Raw genomic sequence first — 20,009 nt, 5'->3', positions numbered from 1 at the left:
TTTCACAGAAAACAGAGGTGTTTTTTACAAAGTGCCTGCCTGTGGATTTTGGCCTCTAGCTCAGCCGGCACCTGGGGAAACCTAGCAAACCAGCGCATTTTTTAAAACTAGACACCTAGGGGAATCCAAGATGGGGTGACTTTTGGGGCTCTGACCAGGTTCTGTTACCCAGAATACTTTGCAAACCTCAAAATTTGACCAAAATAACACCTTTTCCTCTCATTTTGGTGACAGAAAGTTCTGAAATCTGAGAGGAGCCACAAATTTCGGTCCACCCAATGTTCCCCCAAGTCTCCCGATAAAAATGGTACCTCACTTGTGTGGGTAGGCCTAGCGCCCACAAAAGGAAATGGCCCAAAACACAACGTGGACACATCACATTTTTTCACAGAAAACAGAGGTGTTTTTACAAAGTGCCTACCTGTGGATTTTGGCCTCTAGCTCAGCCGGCACCTGGGGAAACCTAGCGAACCAGCGCATTTTTTAAAACTAGACACCTAGGGGAATCCAAGATGGGGTGACTTGTGGGGCTCTGGCCAGGTTCTGTTACCCAGAATCCTTTGCAAACCTCAAAATCTGATCAAAATAACACCTTTTCCTCTCATTTTGGTGACAGAAAGTTCTGAAATCTGAGAGGAGCCACAAATGTCCTTCCTCCCAGCATTCCCCCAAGTCTCCCGATAAAAATGGTACCTCACTTGTGTGGGTAGGCCTAGCGCCCACAAAAGGAAATGGCCCAAAACACAACGTGGACACATCACATTTTTTCACAGAAAACAGAGCTGTTTTTTACAAAGTGCCTGCCTGTGGATTCTGGCCTCTAGCTCAGCCGGCACCTGGGGAAACCTAGCAAACCAGTGCATTTTTTAAAACTAGACACCTAGGGGAATCCAAGATGGGGTGACTTTTGGGGCTCTGACCAGGTTCTGTTACCCAGAATCCTTTGCAAACCTCAAAATTTGACCCAAAAAAAACACTTTTTCCTCTCATTTCGGTGACAGAAAGTTCTGGAACCTGAGAGGAGCCACAAATTTCCTTCCACCCAGTGTTCCTCCAAGTCTCCCGATAAAAATGGTACCTCACTTGTGTGGGTAGGCGTAGCGCCCACGAAAGGAAATGGCCCAAAACACAACGTGGACACATCACATTTTTTTTCACAGAAAACAGGGGTGTTTTTACAAAGTGCCTACCTGTGGATTTTGGCCTCTAGCTCAGCCGTCACCTGGGGAAACCTAGCAAACCAGCGCATTTTTTAAAACTAGACACCTAGGGGAATCCAAGATGGGGTGACTTGTGGGGCTCTGGCCAGGTTCTGTTACCCAGAATCCTTTGCAAACCTCAAAATTTGACCAAAATAACACCTTTTCCTCTCATTTTGGTGACAGAAAGTTCTGAAATCTGAGAGGAGCCACAAATTTCCTTCCACCCAGCGTTCCCCCAAGTCTCCCGATAAAAATGGTACCTCACTTGTGTGGGTAGGCCTAGCGCCCACGAAAGGAAATGGCCCAAAACACAATGTGGACACATCACATTTTTTCACAGAAAACAGTGCCTACCTGTAGATTTTGGCCTCTAGCTCAGCCGGCACCTGGGGAAACCTGGCAAACCAGCGCACTTTTAAAAACTAGACACTTAGGGGGATCCAAGATGGGGTGACTTGTGGGGCTCTGACCAGGTTCTGTTACCCAGAATCCTTTGCAAACCTCAAAATTTGGCCCAAAAAACACTTTTTCCTCTCATTTCGGTGACAAAGTTCTGGAATCTGAGAGGAGCCACAAATTTCCTTCCACTCAGCGTTCCCCCAAGTCTCCTGACAAAAATGGTACCTCACTTGTGTGGGTAGGCCTACCGCCCACAAAAGAAAATGGCCCAAAACACAACGTGGACACATCACATTTTTTTTCACAGAAAACAGAGGTGTTTTTTGCAAAGTGCCTACCTGTGGATTTTGGCCTCTAGCTCAGCCGGCCCCAGGGGGGGCAGAAATGGGCTAAAATAAATTTGCCCCCCAACTCCCCTGGGGAGCGACCCTTGCCTACGGGGTCGCTCACTCTGCGTGACGTTGGCACAAAAAAACAAAAAGATCCCCGGTGCCTAGGGGTTTCTGCCCCCCTTGGAGGCAGATTGACCTAAAATCGGCCAATCTGCCCCCAATGGGGGCAGAAATGGCCTAAATACAATTTGCCCCTTCAGGGGAGCGACCCTTGCCTAAGGGGTCGCTCCCCATCTGTAAAACAACAACAACAAAAATCCCCTTGCCTAGAGTTTTCTGACCTCCTTGGGGCAGATCGGCCTAATTAAAATAGGCTGATCTGCTCCCCAGGAGGGCAGAAATGGCCTAAATATAATTTGCCCCCTAGGGGATCGACCCTTGCCTAAGGGGTCGCTCCCCACTTCAAAAATACAAAAAAAAAAAAAAAAGATCCCTGGTGCCTAGAGGTTTCCCCCCCCCCCGGGGCAGATCGGCCTAATTATAGGTTGATCTGCCCCCCGGGGGGGGGGGGGGGGGGGGCAGAAAAGCCTTTAAAAAAATGCCCCCCCCCCCCCCCCCCCACCCTGGGAGCGACCCTTGCCCAAGGGGTCGCTCCCTCATGCCAATTAAATTTACAAAAATAAATCCCTGTTGTCTAGTGGGCGTTTCAAAAGCCGGATTGCTTTACAATCCGGCTTTTGAAACGCTGAGAGAGACTTCAAAGGGAAGGAAGGAAAATGTCACTTACCCAGTGTACATCTGTTCGTGGCATTAGTCGCTGCAGATTCACATGTTGTGCATAGTCCGCCGTCTGGTGTTGGGTCGGAGTGTTACAAGTTGTTTTTCTTCGAAGAAGTCTTTTCGAGTCACGAGACCGAGGGACTCCTCCTCCTTTGTTCCATTGCGCATGGGCGTCGACTCCATGTTAGATTGTTTTCCCCGCAGAGGGTGAGGTAGGAGTTGTGTATGTTAGTAATAGTGCCCATGCAATGGAATGAATAAGTATGTACCAAATAAGGTTTAAGTAATATATTTACAAATGTACAAATGTTGAAGATAACTTCCAAACGGCTACAGGCTCCCGGGGAGGCGGGTGGGCACATGTGAATCTGCAGCGACTAATGCCACGAACAGATGTACACTGGGTAAGTGACATTTTCCGTTCGGTGGCATGTGTAGCTGCAGATACACATGTTGTGCATAGACTAGTAAGCAGTTATCTCCCCAAAAGCGGTGGCTCAGCCTGTAGGAGTGGAAGTAGTCTGAAATAAAGTTCTTAGTACGGCTTGACCTACTGTGGCTTGTTGTGCGGATAGCACGTCTACACAGTAGTGCTTAGTAAATGTGTGAGGCGTAGACCATGTGGCTGCCTTACATATCTCGTTCATTGGAATGTTTCCTAGGAAGGCCATGGTAGCGCCTTTCTTTCTGGTTGAATGTGCCCTTGGTGTAATGGGCAGTTCTCTCTTTGCTTTAAGGTAGCAGGTATGGATGCACTTAACTATCCATCTGGCTATACCCTGTTTTGATATTGGGTTTCCTGTATGAGGTTTTTGAAATGCAATAAACAGTTGTTTTGTTTTTCTAATTTCTTTTGTTCTGTCAATGTAGTACATTAGTGCTCTTCTGATGTCTAATGTATGTAGTGCCCTTTCAGCTACTGAGTCTGGCTGTGGGAAGAACACTGGTAGTTCTACCGTTTGATTTAAGTGGAACGGTGAAATAACTTTTGGTAAAAATTTTGGATTGGTTCTTAGGACCACCTTATTTTTGTGTATTTGAATAAAAGGTTCTTGTATAGTAAACGCCTGAATTTCACTTACTCTTCTTAGAGATGTGATGGCAATGAGAAATGCAACCTTCCACGTTAAGAATTGCATTTCGCAAGAGTGCATGGGTTCAAAAGGTGGGCCCATGAGTCTTGTTAAGACGATGTTGAGGTTCCATGAAGGAACAGGTGGTGTTCTTGGTGGTATAATTCTTTTCAGGCCTTCCATAAACGCTTTAATGACAGGTATCCTAAATAGTGAAGTTGAATGGGTAATTTGCAGGTATGCAGATATTGCTGCGATGTGTATCTTTATGGAAGAGAAGGCTAGATTTGATTTTTGTAAATGTAGCAAGTATCCCACTATATCCTTTGGAGATGCATGTAATGGTTTAACTTGATTATTATGGCAGTAGCAAACAAATCTTTTCCATTTGCTTGCATAGCAGTTTCTAGTGGATGGTCTTCTAGCTTGTTTTATGACTTCCATACATTCTTGGGTGAGGTTTAAATGTCCGAATTCTAGGATCTCAGGAGCCAGATTGCTAGATTCAGCGATGCTGGGTTTGGATGCCTGATCTGTTGTTTGTGTTGTGTTAACAGATCTGGTCTGTTGGGCAACCTGACATGGGGTACTACTGACAGGTCTAGTAGTGTTGTGTACCAAGGTTGTCTTGCCCATGTTGGTGCTATTAGTATGAGTTTGAGTTTGTTTTGACTCAATTTGTTTACTAGATATGGAAGGAGAGGGAGAGGGGGAAAAGCGTACGCAAATATCCCTGACCAGTTCATCCATAGAGCATTGCCTTGAGACTGATTGTGTGGGTACCTGGATGCGAAGTTTTGGCATTTTGCGTTCTCCTTTGTTGCAAATAGGTCTATTTGAGGTGTCCCCCAAATTTTGAAGTAAGTGTTTAGAATTTGGGGGTGAATCTCCCATTCGTGGACCTGTTGGTGATCTCGAGAGAGATTGTCTGCTAGTTGATTTTGGAACCCTGGAATAAATTGTGCTATTAGGCGAATGTGGTTGTGAATTGCCCATTGCCATATCTTTTGTGCCAGAAGGCACAGCTGTGTCGAGTGTGTTCCCCCCTGTTTGTTTAGATAATACATTGTTGTCATGTTGTCTGTTTTGACAAGAATGTATTTGTGGGTTATGATGGGTTGAAATGCTTTCAACGCTAGGAATACTGCTAACAATTCGAGGTGATTTATATGCAGCTTTGTTTGATGTACGTCCCATTGTCCTTGGATGCTGTGTTGATTGAGGTGTGCTCCCCACCCTGTCATGGAAGCATCTGTTGTTATCACGTATTGTGGCACTGGGTCTTGGAAAGGCCGCCCTTTGTTTAAATTTATACTGTTCCACCATAGAAGCGAGATGAATGTTTGGCGGTCTATCAACACCAGATCTAGAAGGTGACCCTGTGCATGTGACCACTGTGATGCTAGGCACTGTTGTAAGGGCCTCATGTGCAGTCTTGCGTTTGGGACAATGGCTATGCATGAGGACATCATGCCTAGGAGTTTTAATACCGTCTTTGCCTGTATCTTTTGTGTTGGATACATGGCTTGAATAACCTTGTGAAAATTTTGAACCCTTTGTGGACTTGGAGTGGCTATTCCCTTTGTTGTGTTGATTGTCGCTCCTAAGTATTGCTGTGTTTTGCACGGCAGAATGTGAGATTTTGTATAGTTGATGGAGAAACCGAGTTTGTAGAGGGTTTGTATGACATAATCTGTGTGGTGTGAACACTTTGTGAGGGAGTTGGTCTTGATTAGCCAATCGTCTAGGTACGGGAATACGTGTATATGCTGCCTTCTGATGTGTGCAGCTACTACTGCTAGGCATTTTGTAAATACTCTTGGTGCGGTTGTGATACCGAACGGCAACACTTTGAATTGGTAATGTATTCCTTTGAATACGAACCTTAGGTATTTCCTATGCGAGGGATGTATCGGTATGTGGAAATACGCGTCCTTTAGATCTAAGGTGGTCATGTAGTCTTGTTGCTTAGCAGTGGTAACACGTCTTGTAGCGTGACCATGTGAAAGTGGTCTGATTTGATGTAGGTGTTTAGTGTTCTGAGATCTAGGATTGGTCTCAGTGTTTTGTCCTTTTTTGGTATTAGAAAGTACAGTGAGTATACTCCCGTGTTTTTGTGTGTACATGGTACCAATTCTATTGCGTCCTTTTGCAGTAATGCTTGAACTTCTAGTTCTAGAAGGTCTAGATGTTGTTTTGACATATTCTGTGTTTTTGGTGGGACATCTGGAGGGAGTTGGAGAAATTCTATGCAATAACCATGTTGGATAATTGCTAAGACCCAAGTGTCTGTTGTTATCTCCTCCCAAGATTTGTAAAACTGACTTAGTCTTCCCCCCACTGGTGTTGTGTGAAGGGGTTGAGTGACTTGTGAGTCACTGTTTGGTTGGAGGGGTTTTTGGACTTTGAAATTTTCCCCGGTTTCTAGGGAATTGTCCTCCTCTATACTGGCCCTGAAAGCCTCCCCTTTGGTACTGTCCCTGGTAGGTAGACGGTGTAGATTGTGAGGTGCTGGCTTGTGTGGCTTGACCCCGAAACCCCCCTCTGAAGGTTGTTTTGCGGAAGGTGCCGAAAGTGCCTCTGCCCTGCGGGGAATAGAGTGCGCCCATGGCCTTGGCTGTGTCCGTGTCCTTTTTCAATTTCTCAATTGCCGTGTCCACTTCGGGTCCAAACAATTGTTGTTCATTGAACGGCATATTGAGCACCGCTTGCTGTATTTCCGGTTTAAAGCCAGATGTGCGCAACCATGCGTGCCTTCTTATGGTTACTGCGGTATTTATTGTTCTTGCCGCTGTGTCCGCTGCGTCCATAGAGGAGCGTATTTGGTTATTGGAGATGTTTTGTCCTTCCTCAACCACTTGTTTTGCCCGTTTTTGAAATTCCTTGGGTAGATGCTCGATGAGATGCTGCATCTCGTCCCAATGGGCTCTATCATATCGCGCTAGGACCGCCTGAGAGTTGGCGATGCGCCACTGGTTTGCAGCTTGTACTGCGACCCTTTTCCCAGCTGCGTCGAACTTGCGGCTCTCCTTATCCAGAGGTGGTGCCTCGCCTGATGTGTGCGAGTTGGCTCTCTTGCGAGCTGCCCCTACCACGACTGAATCTGGTGGCAGCTGTGAGGTGATAAAAGTAGGGTCCGTGGGCGGTGCTTTATATTTTTTCTCCACCCTTGCAGTTATCGCTCTACTCTTGACAGGTTATTTGAAGATCTGCTTTGCGTGCCTTAGCATTCCTGGAAGCATAGGCAGGCTTTGGTAGGTGCTATGGGTGGAAGAGAGGGTGTTGAAAAGGAAGTCAACCTCGACAGGTTCTGCGTGTAACGACACGTTATGGAACTCTGCTGCCCTAGCTACCACCTGTGCATACGCTGTGCTGTCCTCAGGTGGTGAGGGCTTGGTAGGGTACGACTCAGGACTATTGTCTGATACTGGGGCGTCGTATAAGTCCCAAGCGTCCTGGTCGTCTTGGCTCATGGTGGTATGAGCCGGTGAATGTGACGGAGTCTGTGCCGGTGATGTGTGAGTTACAGGTGGAGGAGAGGGTGGCGGAGTTACGTTCTTCACCATTTTTTGTGGTGTTTGTTCTTGTGTTTGGAACTCGAGTCTCCTTTTTCTCCTGATTGGGGGAAGAGTGCTGATCTTCCCTGTCCGACTTTGTATGAAGATCCGCTTTTGTGTGTGGTCTACATCAGTGGTCTGTAACTCTTCTTCAAATCTGTGTTTGCGCATTTGAGAGGACAGTGATTGTTCCTCTGTATATGAGCTGGCAGTTGGTTCGGTTGCTGGTCATTTTGGCACCAAAACTGTGTCTCTGCTTGTTTTCGGCTCCGAGGAGAATTTTTTCTTTTTCGGCGTCGAGCTTTCTCAGCGTCGATCTTCCTCGGTGCCGCTGTCTCTGCGTCGAGCAGCTTCGGTTCCGCTGTCTCGGCGTCGATCTTTTTCGGCAGCACTTTCTCGGTCCCGAGATTGCTGCGTGCCTGTGTCTCGACCCGAGTCGGACGATCTCGGCACCAGTTCGGCCTTTTTCGGTGCCAATGGACGGTCACCTACTTTATGGGTTGAGCCATGGCCTGTTGGCAGTGGCGTCCCCTGGGCCTTGTATGTTTTCTTGTGTGGTGCTTGCTTCGACGTCTTACTCACGGTTTCTTCGACGTCGAATTCCTCCGAGTCCGATTCATGGATGGAGAAGGCTTCCTCTTCTTCTCCTTGTCCCTCGAACTCTCGGTGTCCTGTCGGCGTGGACGCCATCTGCAATCTTCTGGCTCGCCGGTCACAGAGCGTTTTTCGGGACCGAAACGCACGACAGGCCTCACACGTTTCTTCCTTGTGCTCGGGCGACAGGCACAAGTTACAGACCAAATGTTGGTCTGTATATGGATATTTATTGTGGCATTTAGGACAGAATCGGAACGGGGTCCGTTCCATCAGTGTCGATGTTACGCGCGGTCGGGCCGACCAGGCCCCGACGGGGGATCGAAATTACCCCGAAGGGCGACCGGAGCTCTTCACGATTCGGTGTCGATTCTATTCTAACCCGATACCGAACGAAACAATACCGACGTAGTTTTCCGAAGTTATGACTATCTTTCCGTCCCGAAACCCGGAGCGAAAAGGAACACGTCCGAACCCGATGGCGGAAAAAAAACAATCTAACATGGAGTCGACGCCCATGAGCAATGGAACAAAGGAGGAGGAGTCCCTCGGTCTCGTGACTCGAAAAGACTTCTTCGAAGAAAAACAACTTGTAACACTCCGACCCAACACCAGACGGCGGACTATGCACAACATGTGTATCTGCAGCTACACATGCCACCGAACATTCCTTTCCTTCCCTTTGAAGCCTCTCTTGCCTCCTCTACGTGATCAGAAGAGAAATGCTTTGCTTTTATCTTCCGATCACTCTGGAAGGTGAGCTTCCAGCGCAATGGAGGAGGCCCTCTGTGACAATCAGCGCGCGATCGTCACTTGGGGGGGTCGGGGGTGGAAGGGGAAGGTCTTCCCCTTCCATCCCTGCCTTGGGGGGGGTAACCCCAAAGAGGGAGCACTAGCGCTCCCCCTGGGCTCTGTGCCCAGGACGTAATGGTTACGTCCTGGGCACAGAAGGGGATAGAGCGGAGTGGCGTAAAGTGGGGTAGAGTGAATTTGTACAGTCTCGCATGCAGTGGTGTAGTGTGTTGTAAAGTGGAGTGTAGCATTGTAGATTCGAGTATCGAGCAGAGTGGAGTTTCAGAGTGGAAAATAGTGTTGCAGAGCTATGTAGAGTAGACTGGATTAAAGTGTCATAGAATGCAGTATAGTGGAATGTAATGGAGTGTCAGGTCATGGAGTGGAGAGTGGCAGAGATTGAAATGGACTGCAGTGTCAAGCGTGGAGACAGAGTGCTGTAGATTAGAGTGTTGAAGAGTGGAGTAAAGAGACACGGAGTGACGTAGTGTGGACTGGCATAGAGTAGAATGTCGTACAGTGGAGTGGCATACAGTGGAGTGCTTTAGAGTGGAATGGCATAGTGTGGAGTAGAGTGTGGTAGAGTGGAGTACAGTGTCAGGGTGGAGTGTCAAAATGGTGTGCCACAGAGTGCCTTAGACTGGAAAAGCCTTGTGTGTCACAGAGTGGAGTACAGTGTCATACAGTGGCCTAAACTGGATTAAAGTGGCGGGGTGTAGAGTGGATTGGCTTAGAATGGTGCACAGTGGAGAGGCCTAGAGTAATATAGTGGAGGGGGCAGAGTTAGTACACGGCATAGAGTGTCGTAAATTGTATGGAGTGTCGAGGGATGTGGAGTGGCATGGAGTGTGACAGAGGGGAGTGACAGAGTGTTGAAGAGTGAAAAAGTAGAATGGAGTGTCATGGAACGTTGTAGAGTAGCACATATTATCAAAGTGAAGTGGTGAAGAGTAAAGTGGCGTGGCATTGCGTAGAGTGGAGTGTTGTAGAGTGGAGTGGCTTAGAGTAAAGTACTGTGGATAAGAGTGGAGTGGAGTGGCATGGGATAGAGTGGAGTGGCATGGGATAGAGTGGAGTGGCATGGGATAGAGTGGAGTGGCATGGGATAGAGTGGAGTGGCATGGGATAGAGTGGAGTGGCACGACTGGAGTAGAGTGCCATAGAGTAGAGTATCACAGAGTGAATGATGGTGCCGTAGTGTGGCATAGATTGGAGTAAAGAGTAGAAGATCAGGGGAGCGCACAATGGCAGAGTGGAGTGGTGAAGAGTTAAGTAGACTGGAGTGCCATTGAGTAGAGTGTTGTGGTGGAGTAGCGTAGAATGGAGTGGCACAGAGGTTCATGGAGTGGAGAAGAGTGTTGTGGAGAAGTGGCAAGCGGTGCAGAGTGGAATGCTATACAGCGGAGTAAAGTGGCGTGGAGTGTCATAGGGTGTAGAGTGTCACAGTGTTATGAAGTACAGTGTCACGGAGTAGAGTGAATTGGCATAGAGTGGAGTGTCACAGAGTAGAGTGTTCTAGAATGGAGTAGCATAGAGAGGAGAAAGTGTTAAGAAGTCGCATAACATGGAGTAGAGTCGAGTGGCAAAGAGTGAGGTAGACTGGAGTGCCGCAGAGTAGAGTGCCGCGGAGTAGTGTAAAATGGAGTGGCATACAGTGTTGTGGAGTGGAGAAGAGTGTGCTGGAGAAGCCGCAAGTAATGTAGAGTGAAGTAGCGTTCAGTGGAGTAAAGCGGCGTGGAGTGCCAGCTTGTGAAGGGTGTAAAGTGTCAGAGTGTTGTGGAGTAGAGTGTCATGGAGAAGAGCGAAGCAGAATGCTATAGAGTTAAGTGACATAGAGTGCAGTGTCACAGAGTAGAGGGGCATAGAGTGGAGTGTCAAAGATTAGAGTGTTCTAGAGTGGAGTGACAGAGAGGAGTAAAGTGTCATGAAGTAGCATAACGTGAAGTGGCATAGAGTGGAGTGTTGTGGAGTGGAGTGTCATGGAGTGGAATGTTGTGGAGTAAAGTGTCAGAATGGAGAAGAGGGTTGTAAAGAGGTGTGTCGTAAAGTAGAGTATCATGGACTGTCGCAGAGTTGAGTGTTGTAGAGTCACTTAGATTGGAGTCAAGTGGCATAAAGTGGAATGGCACAGAGTGGAATCAAGTAGCATGGAGCAAATTATTAGAGTAGAGTGGTGTGGCACAGGGTGGAGTAGTGCGGTGTCAGAGTGTAGAGTGTCAGAGTACAGTGAAGTAGAGTTTCGTAGAGTGGAATAGCGTGGAGTGTCAGAGTGGAGTGCCGCAGAGAGGAGCGGCGTGGAGTGGAGTATAGCATTGCAGAGTAGAGTTGAGTGGCATACACTGGAGTAAGGTGTTGTGGACTGTCTGAGTGGAGTGAGTGAAGTGGTGTAAAGGGAAGTGGTGTAAAGGGAAGTGGCACAGAGTGGAGTAGAATGGCATAATGGGAAGTAGAGTGTCACAGAGTTGAGTGTCAGAGTAGAGAGTTGTAGAGTCAAAGGGCATAGAATGTAAAAGTGAAGAGTGGAGTGGCATAGAGTGGAATTGCACAGGTTGGAATAGAGTTTTCATAAAGTGGAGGGGTGCAGAATGAAGTGTGCATGGTTTGGTAGAGCACTGTCATAACAGACATTTTCTATTAAAATTACCTTTAAAGTTGCACAGACACACAGTTTTACAGATAAAACTACAGAAATCACCATCACATAGTGTACTGATTTGTTTTGATCGAATTAAAATATTTGTTTCGCCCCAAACTTCAGAAGTATGAGCAAATGAGCTTCATTTCTTTCTGAATTATAATATATTCTGAAATATTTGTACAGTTTATTTAATGGCATTAACATTTTATTGTGTGTTACAAAAAAATAACATCCTTTCAGCACTCAGCAGGATTATCACATAAAATGTCCATTTTGCAGTCGATCAATCAATCAAAAAATTTGTAGAGCGCGCTACTCACCCGTGAGGGTCTCAAGGCCCGGGGGGGGGGGGAGAGGCGGTGGCAGGGAGTGTCACTGATCGAACAACCATGTCTTGAGGTTCTTTCTGAAGACCAGTAGGTTTTTGGTTTTACGAAGGTCGGTGGAGAGGGAGTTCCAGGTTTTGGGGGCGAGGTAGGAGAAAGACCTGCCTCCTGTGGTGGTGCGTTGGATGCGGGGGACTGTGCCTAGGGCGAGGTCGGCTGATTGGAGGTTGCGTGTGGAAGTTAACTCTTTCAATGCGGTATGTTGGGCCGGTGTTGTGGAGGAATTTGTGTGCGTGGATGAGGATCTTGAATGTGATTCTCTTGTCTATGGGGAGCCAGTGAAGGGATTTGAGGTATGGTGAGATTCGTTTGTGGCGGGGAGGCCAAGGACGAGGCATGCGGCTGTGTTCTGGATTCTCTGGAGTTTGAGTTTGAGTGTGGTGCCGGCGTAGAGGGCGTTACCGTAGTCCAGTCTGCTGATGATGAGTGCGCGGGTGACTGTCTTTCTGGTTTCTGGGGGAATCCATATGGAGGATTTTTTAAGAGTGCAGAGTGTGTGGAAGCAGGAGGAGGTTAGAGTATTGATTTGCTGTGTCATGGAGAGGGAGGGGGTCGAGGATGATGCTGAGGTTGCATGCGTGGGTTGCGGGGGTGAGTGCGGGGCCTAGGGCGGTGGGCCACCAGGAGTCGCCCCATGTGGTTTTGTTGGGGCCGAAGATGATGATCTCGGTTTTGTTTGAGTTGAGCTTGAGGTGGTTAGTGGTCATCCAGTTGGCGGTGTCAAGGAGAGCGGCGTGTAGATTGGTTTTGGCGGTGGTGGGGTTGCGGGTGAGGGAGAGGATGAGTTAGGTGTCATCTGCATAGGAGGGGATAGTGATTCTGTGTGCTGGGAGGATGTTGGCTAGGGGGATCATGTAGATGTTGAAGAGTGTGGGGCTGAGGGAGCACCCTTGGTGACTCCGCAGGTGATCTTGGTGGTGTTGGAGTGGAAGGGTTGAAGGCGGACTCTCTGGGTCCGGCCGGTGAGGAAGGAGGTGAGCCAGTCTAATGCTTTGTGGCGAATTCCTATGTTGTGGAGGCGTGTGCAGAGTGTGTGGTGGCAGACGGTGTCAAAGGCTGCGGTGAGGCCTAGGAGGATGAGTGCGACGGTCTCGCCTTTGTCGACTTTGGTCCTGATATCGTCAGTGCATGCGATGAGGGCGGTTTCTGTGCTGTGGTTCTTGCGGAACCCAGATTGTGAGGGGTCAAGAGTGTTGTTTGCTTCGAGGAAGTGGGATAGGCGGGTGTTGACTAATTCCTCTGCAACCTTGGCAGGGAAAGGGAGGATGGAGATGGGGCGGTAGTTGGAGAGGATCTCTGGGTCGGCTTGTTTTTTTTTTTTTTTTTTTAGGAGAGCGGTGATTTCCGCATGCTTCCAGGGGTCTGTTAGGTGGCGGAGTCGAAAGAGGAGTTGATTATGTTGTAGAGTATGGGGGCGATGGTAGGGCTAGCTTTGTTGTAGATGCGGTGTGGACAGGGGTCGGAGGGGGAACCGGAGTGGATGGAGTTCATGGTTTTTTCGGTTTCTTCGTGTGTGGTGGGGGTCCATGTGGAGAGTGTGGTGGGGGGGTCCTGAGTGGGGGTTGGGTTGGGTGAGTGAGGGGTGTGTGGTGGGTGTGTGTGGTATGAAGCTGTTGTGGATGTCCAGGATTTTGTGGAGGAAGTGGTTGCAAAGGGCGTCACATAGGGGCTGTGTGTGTGTGGGGGGTCTATGTTGCTGGTTTTGGGTTTGGCAAGTTCATTGATGATGGTGAAGAGTTCTTTGCTGTTTTGAGAGTTGTTGTCAAGGCGTGTCTTGTAGTGATCTCTTTTGGCGGTGCGTATGAGTTGGTGATGGGTGCGAATGGTGGTTTTGAGGGTGGAGAAGTTGCTTGTGGAAGATTCTAGTCTCCATATTTTCTCAGATTCGCTGCATTTGCGCTTGGAGTCTTGGAGTTCAGGGGTGAGCCATGGGGCGTTCATGATGTTGCAGGTGGTGATGTGTTTTCTGAGGGGGGGGCTAGTGTGTCTCCGCAAGTAGTGATCCATTTGGAGAGGTTGTGTGCTCTTGTGTTGGGGTCGTTGGTGTGTGTGTGGGGGGGGGGGGGGGGCTATGGGCCAGTTGGGAGTTTGGTCGTTCTGTGGGGATCTTGTCCCACGTGCGGTAGGGCGTGGTGTGTTGATGGTAGTGTGTGGGGGGTTTGGTGAAGGAGAAGTGGACGCAGCGGTGGTCAGTCAGAGAAAGAAAAGTATAATCAAGCTCCCTTTGTAATACACAGCCTAACATCGGACCTCTGATTTTGAATACACAGCAAATGTGACAAGATAAAAACAAAATGTAAAGGCCTGTTTATTGCACTTTCACTTCCGAATTCCAGCATGGTTATTCTGAGGGTGCTTCAGCACCTTCAAAATCATTTATTTCCAGCACCTATGGCATGGGGGTGAAATTTAGGAAGATGATTGTTTAGGTTATGTTATTAATAAGAAGCGCTGATCAAAATAAACAAGCTCTTAGGCCGAACACTGCTCCTCTCAGATATCCGGCAATGAAAGAGATAAGTAGAATCAGTTAAGTAGAAAGATAGGAAGTAGGAAGCCTTTTCAAAGAAATACAGTCAATTATCATTGTGAACTAGCATACAGGAAACAACTGAGAACACATGTACTCTCCTGGAGTGGCTCATGAAAAGAAAAGTTCCCAGAAAGTGAGCACTAACAGAAGAATACAGGGAGTCACTCAGAGAGGTGATGAGCAAGCTATGCTCCATCCTTTACCATTTAAAGAGGGGCGTACCTTGGTCAGTGAGCTTCGAATCGCAAATTTCCGACCTGAAGTGGTGGGCCACCGGGTAGATGGGTGAAATGACAGTTGGGGTGGACTGTTTTCATGAGGAACAGAGCTTGTACTGATGCTCATTAGGTGGGCTTCTGTTTAGAGTGGCACAGTGGGCAAAAATACGATGGGTTGGGATGCTACTTAGTGTCAATATCGTATTTACAATCAGTTGTCCCATGACCTTTGGGTGTTTGATTGCCAGTAGTATGCTTGGACACATGAGACTGATGTAGCCACTGCTTGTGAATTCCAAACATTAGTACATTTGCATCCATCCAAGGAGCACTTCAATGGGTGCAGTTTACTACCCTTTAGGTAAACCTGTTACTATATATATTTAACTTCCCAATAAAAAAATGAATATTAAAACTTGTTAGGGCAAGGAGAACAATGAGCAAAACGAACACAGACAAAGCATACCCTGACCCGGGCTCCTAAAACGAACTACTAAACCAAAAATAAATGTATTTAGGTGTGTGTGGGGTGGGGCAAAGAAGGGGTGTCAAGACCCCGAGCTTCCCGCCTTGAATCTACATCCTGAATAAGTGCACAAGGTAACTAGAGTGACATAGCTAGAAGAAGGATAGCTTTTTTTTCGGGACCTGACTCTCAAGGTCTACTACCAGCAAGCACCTATTACATTTTCCTGTCAATGTGCAAAAGAGTCCATTGAGCGATACCATAACACAAAGCACCTACATATTATTTACATCTCCCACATCCACAATGTCCTCACTCACAATACAATTCTTGCAAATATCAGAAAGCATACAGATTGCTCTTTGAATAGTTTTTTGATACCTCCTTGCTGTTCCTCTAACCTTGCTGTTGTCGCATCATCCCAAAGGCTTCATATTAAGCAATGTTTAGCTATAAACAAAGGATAAATAAGAAAAACAAGGAACAAAAGAAAACACTCGACTATCATTATTCTAGATCAATGAAACTGATGTATGGAGTTTCTGTTGATTGTGGTCATCAAACCAGAAGATGATCTGCAACTAAGACTAGTATGCAAAGTGTTGAAGAGTTCGTCCAGGAATGCCACATTTAGTTTTATGTGAGAAGGAGCATATTAAATCTCCACAAGCCATTACTGAAATGTTGACCAGGGCCATTACTCTCCCTTCAAGCCAATATTCCGGTATTCAAGGTCTTTGGGAGCAAGATCATTATATCTGGGAAGTCAAAAGCCTGGGTGCCAAAATCTTGGCTGTTTGGTTCACCTCTGAGCTGTGTTTGAAAAAGCAAAAAATCCACAAGGTTTTTGTCAGAAAAAAAACACAATCTTCTAGGATATTCAAAATAAACCAGCCTAAATGGGCAGGCATTGTGCCTTGGCTCCTGGATTATAAAAGTCCTCTATATACAGGTCAGCATATTCCATTTTCAAAAAGTCCAGAACAGAGCGGTAAGCTGCAAAAAAGAAATGTTGGCCACCGCTTTTCACCTAATACCAATTGCTCACAATAACGGGAACAGTTCAACATTCTAACAACAACCTCAAAATAATGTAATGGATCCATATTACAGTCAAAGAACCATTACAAGTCAAAGAACCATTACAAGGCAAAATTAATTTTAAAGCTTAGTTTAAACTACACATTCACAATCAGAGTGCCTGAATTCAAAAAGATGTGGTCAAAGGGGCATTTTGTGACTAACCTGGAAGTGACAAACCTGTTTCGGTGTACGCTGGATTACTACAGTGGCTTGTATAAAGAACTATGATTTTAGTAATTGTTGATAACATCCCAAAGGCCACTAGATCCATGTCTATTGGTCACCTATGAGACTTTGCAGAGCCATCAGCACCTCCAAATAAATTACTTAGGAATGGCTTCTTTAGTGCAAGTGAAAAAAAAAAAAAAAACAATCCAATTTATCTCAACTTGTAAACTGTATTCACCTTCCTCACTCAAATACTAGCATGTCTTTCACAACTAAAAGGCAGTGATGGTACACAGTATGTTCGTTTTATAAAAGCCCAAACCGGTTTACAACAAAAACTATATCCTGAAAACGTACAAATACACCAGGGAAATTGCTTATAGGAATCAAAACAACACGTGGTGAATACTAATTTAAAATAAAAAGCTTAAAGTGCTCATCTTGATATCCAGAGACAGATGCACTTCAATAGACTGCTGCATTAGACCTAATTCATGTAATAGAAAAAGTCCAAAAGTTACTCTAGTGCAGAAAGTGATCAAACACTACTAAGCAGTGGGTGTACATGATCTATGTCCAAAATGTTATGACTTCAGGAAACCGATTTAAAAACTGGAAACACTCAAAATTAATTGTCCTCTCTGCCGAAAATGACTGAGGGACTGTGATGCCACAAAACTTTCTTCTGCTCCACTACATAGCACTATGGCAAGAAAAGCATTGATTAAGCAATTAAAAGTGTATGCGAGCCACAGCCGTATCAACGGCAGCTCCACTCTAAACTGTTAAGTCAGTTAGAAGGGGGTGAAGTACAACATTTATAAGACTATGGTGAGGACTCATGTAATACATATGACTATGACTTTCCCACATTCCTCGGACAGACGCCCAACAATGAGCCCCCACAGAGGGTCTAACAAGGTCTGGCCCTAAATGGTGGAACAGAGCCAGGTGGAAAGCTATTTATCTCATGAAGGAAACAATGTATATCCATTTTGGTAGATTGGAGGGCGGGGTATTTTTCACTTGCCTCTTTTTCTGTGTCTCTGGATATGCAGGTCCACTGATTATCTGGAACACTATAAGCCCAAAAATCTGCTAGGTCTTGCGTGCCATCCCAGCCACCAAATAGATAGACTGTTTCTGTGAAACAACAAATGTATTAGTAATTATTTTAGATTCATTTGTAGAGTGTCCAAGCCACAAACATAAAGCTGCAACAACTTTAATTCATTTTAAATTTATTTTTGTGCAATATACTACTTTTCAATGTAATTCATTACAAAAATTGTAATGTTTTTTTAAAGTGAACAATTGCATTGATGTGGATTAGTGTGCAAGCATGTGAAGTATGCTTTACATTATGTCTATAAAACTAGAGAGAATCATGATACTGTGGCTACTGTTGTAAGCATTTGGTAAAGATCCTACTTTCGGTGACACATAGGTTGACCCAAAGTGACAGAGAGGTATATTGAGGAAAGGTTGGTGGTTCATTCTGTTTGTACACTGAATATGTCCTAAGATCGAGGAATGCGGCTTTGGCAGAAGTTACCACTGACTGATGATTAATTAACTGTACAGGTGACCACATCGTTCACGAAGGCCGCCATTATGCCTTACGTGAAACACTTAATAATGACAATATTCAAGATATGATTATTGATAGGCTCCAGGTATAATGCACACACCATAAGAGAAATGGGACAGACCTGTTGGGTCCCACTTAAGACGGAAAAGGAATCAAACTGGTTCATTAATCACTCTCACAGCTTCTGGGGCACTACCCATTGTTGGTGTACAGAAAATGCACCTAAATCACCCTTAACCATAAAAGGACACATAGTCAAAAATCTTTTTCAAATCAGAAGAATTACTGGTAGCAGTTGAAAGCCAGTCTCTGCCCTGCTGAACAGCTATATGTATGGCTGGGAGATGTTGCATCAAGGTACAAAACCATAATGCAACCAACAAAAAAGTTGGGCAGGAGCTGATCAAACTATTTGGCATAACGTTTACTATGGATATTTAAAGGCCATATTGGTCAGTCAGAATGTTAGGGGTCCCTGAAAGATGAGTTAGCCTGCTTTATAAAACTATGAAGATTGTCATAGTCTAGAATCTTTTCTTTTACCCAACCCATCTTCATCTACTAATCAAACCCTCCTAGTTTAACCTTCAACTTTTCTCTAACTCTCTGCCCAGTCATGGTATCACTCACTCATCACTGCCATTCTTCTCTACTTACCTCCTTGTCTGGCTCTTTCACCCCTTTGGTTCTTCAAGCATCTTGCTTTCTCCAAACCTCTCATGTTCATCCATTGTTAGGTCCCATCTTCAATTCTTATTCTCTTCACTCAAACGTGTCTCTCTCTATTTCATCTCATCTCCGCCCCTTCACCCTCAATCTCTCTCTCTCCTTTGTTCACCATTCAGCTCTCTTCTTCATCATCTTCTACATCCTGCTGCGATCCGCTCAAAGTGTCCATTTCAATCTCCTCCATTGCTCCTACCTTATTTTCTCTAAATCACTCTCTATTTCCATCTCATTCTAGGTCTCTCTTTGCCTAGGCCTAACCCGAAGTATGAGCAACATATCTGTATTATGTGAAGATATGAAGAAGGATAGGAGGGTTGGGCTATGGCTCATTAGCATCAATACTGCCTGATTAGTCATTATCACACATAGACAGCCTGCCCAACAGGATCATTATTGCCTAAAGTGAATATTGGATCTTGTTCCTTTAAGGCTGGGTGAGGTAGTAGTGTCTAAACTGACAGACAGGTCCATGGCTCCTATACATTTTAATCAGGATCCTTGGTCAAGGCTATGTGCTGACGTGGGTCTTGTGCTTACTGCTACAGGATCCAACCTATACCTCACTAGTGAGGCCTAATAGGGCTGACTCCAGTCTGTGGTTGCTAGTGTTCCCTTCGGAAAGGGCCTCTCCTGTCAGTTTGGGATGGACTGTTCCCATTATGTGAAGGTCAGTACTGATGTGCATAAGGTGGGTCTCGGTCTAAAGTGACACAGTGGGTGAAAAACAATGAGTTGGAATGCTACTCAGAGCAATTGCCATTTGTTTAGAGTATGTGAAAGCGTTTCTCCCATCGTCTTTTGTGTCTCTGACCCAGGAGGGTGTTGCCACAGAGGCCCATGCTGTGAAAACGGTCTCACCGAACTAGCTGCACAGTTCCTCTCAAGTTTATACCAGAAATACACCACTAGGTGCTGGCCATTGGTTTTGACTTCTGGTGGTGCTGGTGTTTATTAAATTACTGTCTCACCCCTCAACGGACAGCCTGATATGCCCAGGGGCCACCATTTTCTAAGAGATCACTGTCAGAAGATAGAGCCTGGACGAGGCAACTACCCCCACTGAGCACCTGCCTGCAGTCAACTTTGAGAGCCATTGCTGCTAATCTGGGAACTGCCAATCAAGACCTGCTTCCATGAGTACAACTTCTGATCCTGTCTGGAAAGGCCAGCACTGCTAATGCCTGCATTGAAGAATCCAAGCTGCGATGAGGGACTGTGTGGCTGAAACTGCTGCACGATCTGAATTTCTGGAGCATTCTTTTAGGTAAACCACAAGGCTTAGCCTGCATGGAGACGTAAGACTTGAATGCGCTCAGGCAGTACCACCACACTTGCTACAGCCTCTGATTGTAGTGATAAAGAAATACAGGACAGTGAGGGTGAGGAGGGAGGTTCCCAATGTACAGGAGGGACAACAGGAGGCTCGGTGCTGCACAGGGAGCGGGCAAAGTACACCAGGTTCTGCCCA

At 46.2% G+C, this 20,009-nt stretch overlaps 1 protein-coding gene across 2 annotated transcripts in view; it reads right to left on the bottom strand.

Moving 5' to 3' along the window:
• MKLN1 (muskelin 1) overlaps window positions 1-20,009 on the bottom strand; it is a 568,922-nt gene that overhangs the window by 237,586 nt on the left and 311,327 nt on the right. For both annotated transcript variants that reach the window (XM_069229308.1, XM_069229309.1), the window contains exon 9: window positions 17,252-17,364. In XM_069229308.1, coding sequence (XP_069085409.1) covers window positions 17,252-17,364 — 113 coding nt within the window. The remainder of the gene's footprint in view (window positions 1-17,251; window positions 17,365-20,009) is intronic.

The sequence above is a fragment of the Pleurodeles waltl genome, chromosome 4_1 (assembly GCF_031143425.1).
Source record: "Pleurodeles waltl isolate 20211129_DDA chromosome 4_1, aPleWal1.hap1.20221129, whole genome shotgun sequence".
Classification (NCBI taxonomy): Eukaryota; Metazoa; Chordata; class Amphibia; order Caudata; family Salamandridae; genus Pleurodeles; species Pleurodeles waltl.
This window is presented reverse-complemented; position numbering and strand designations above follow the sequence as displayed.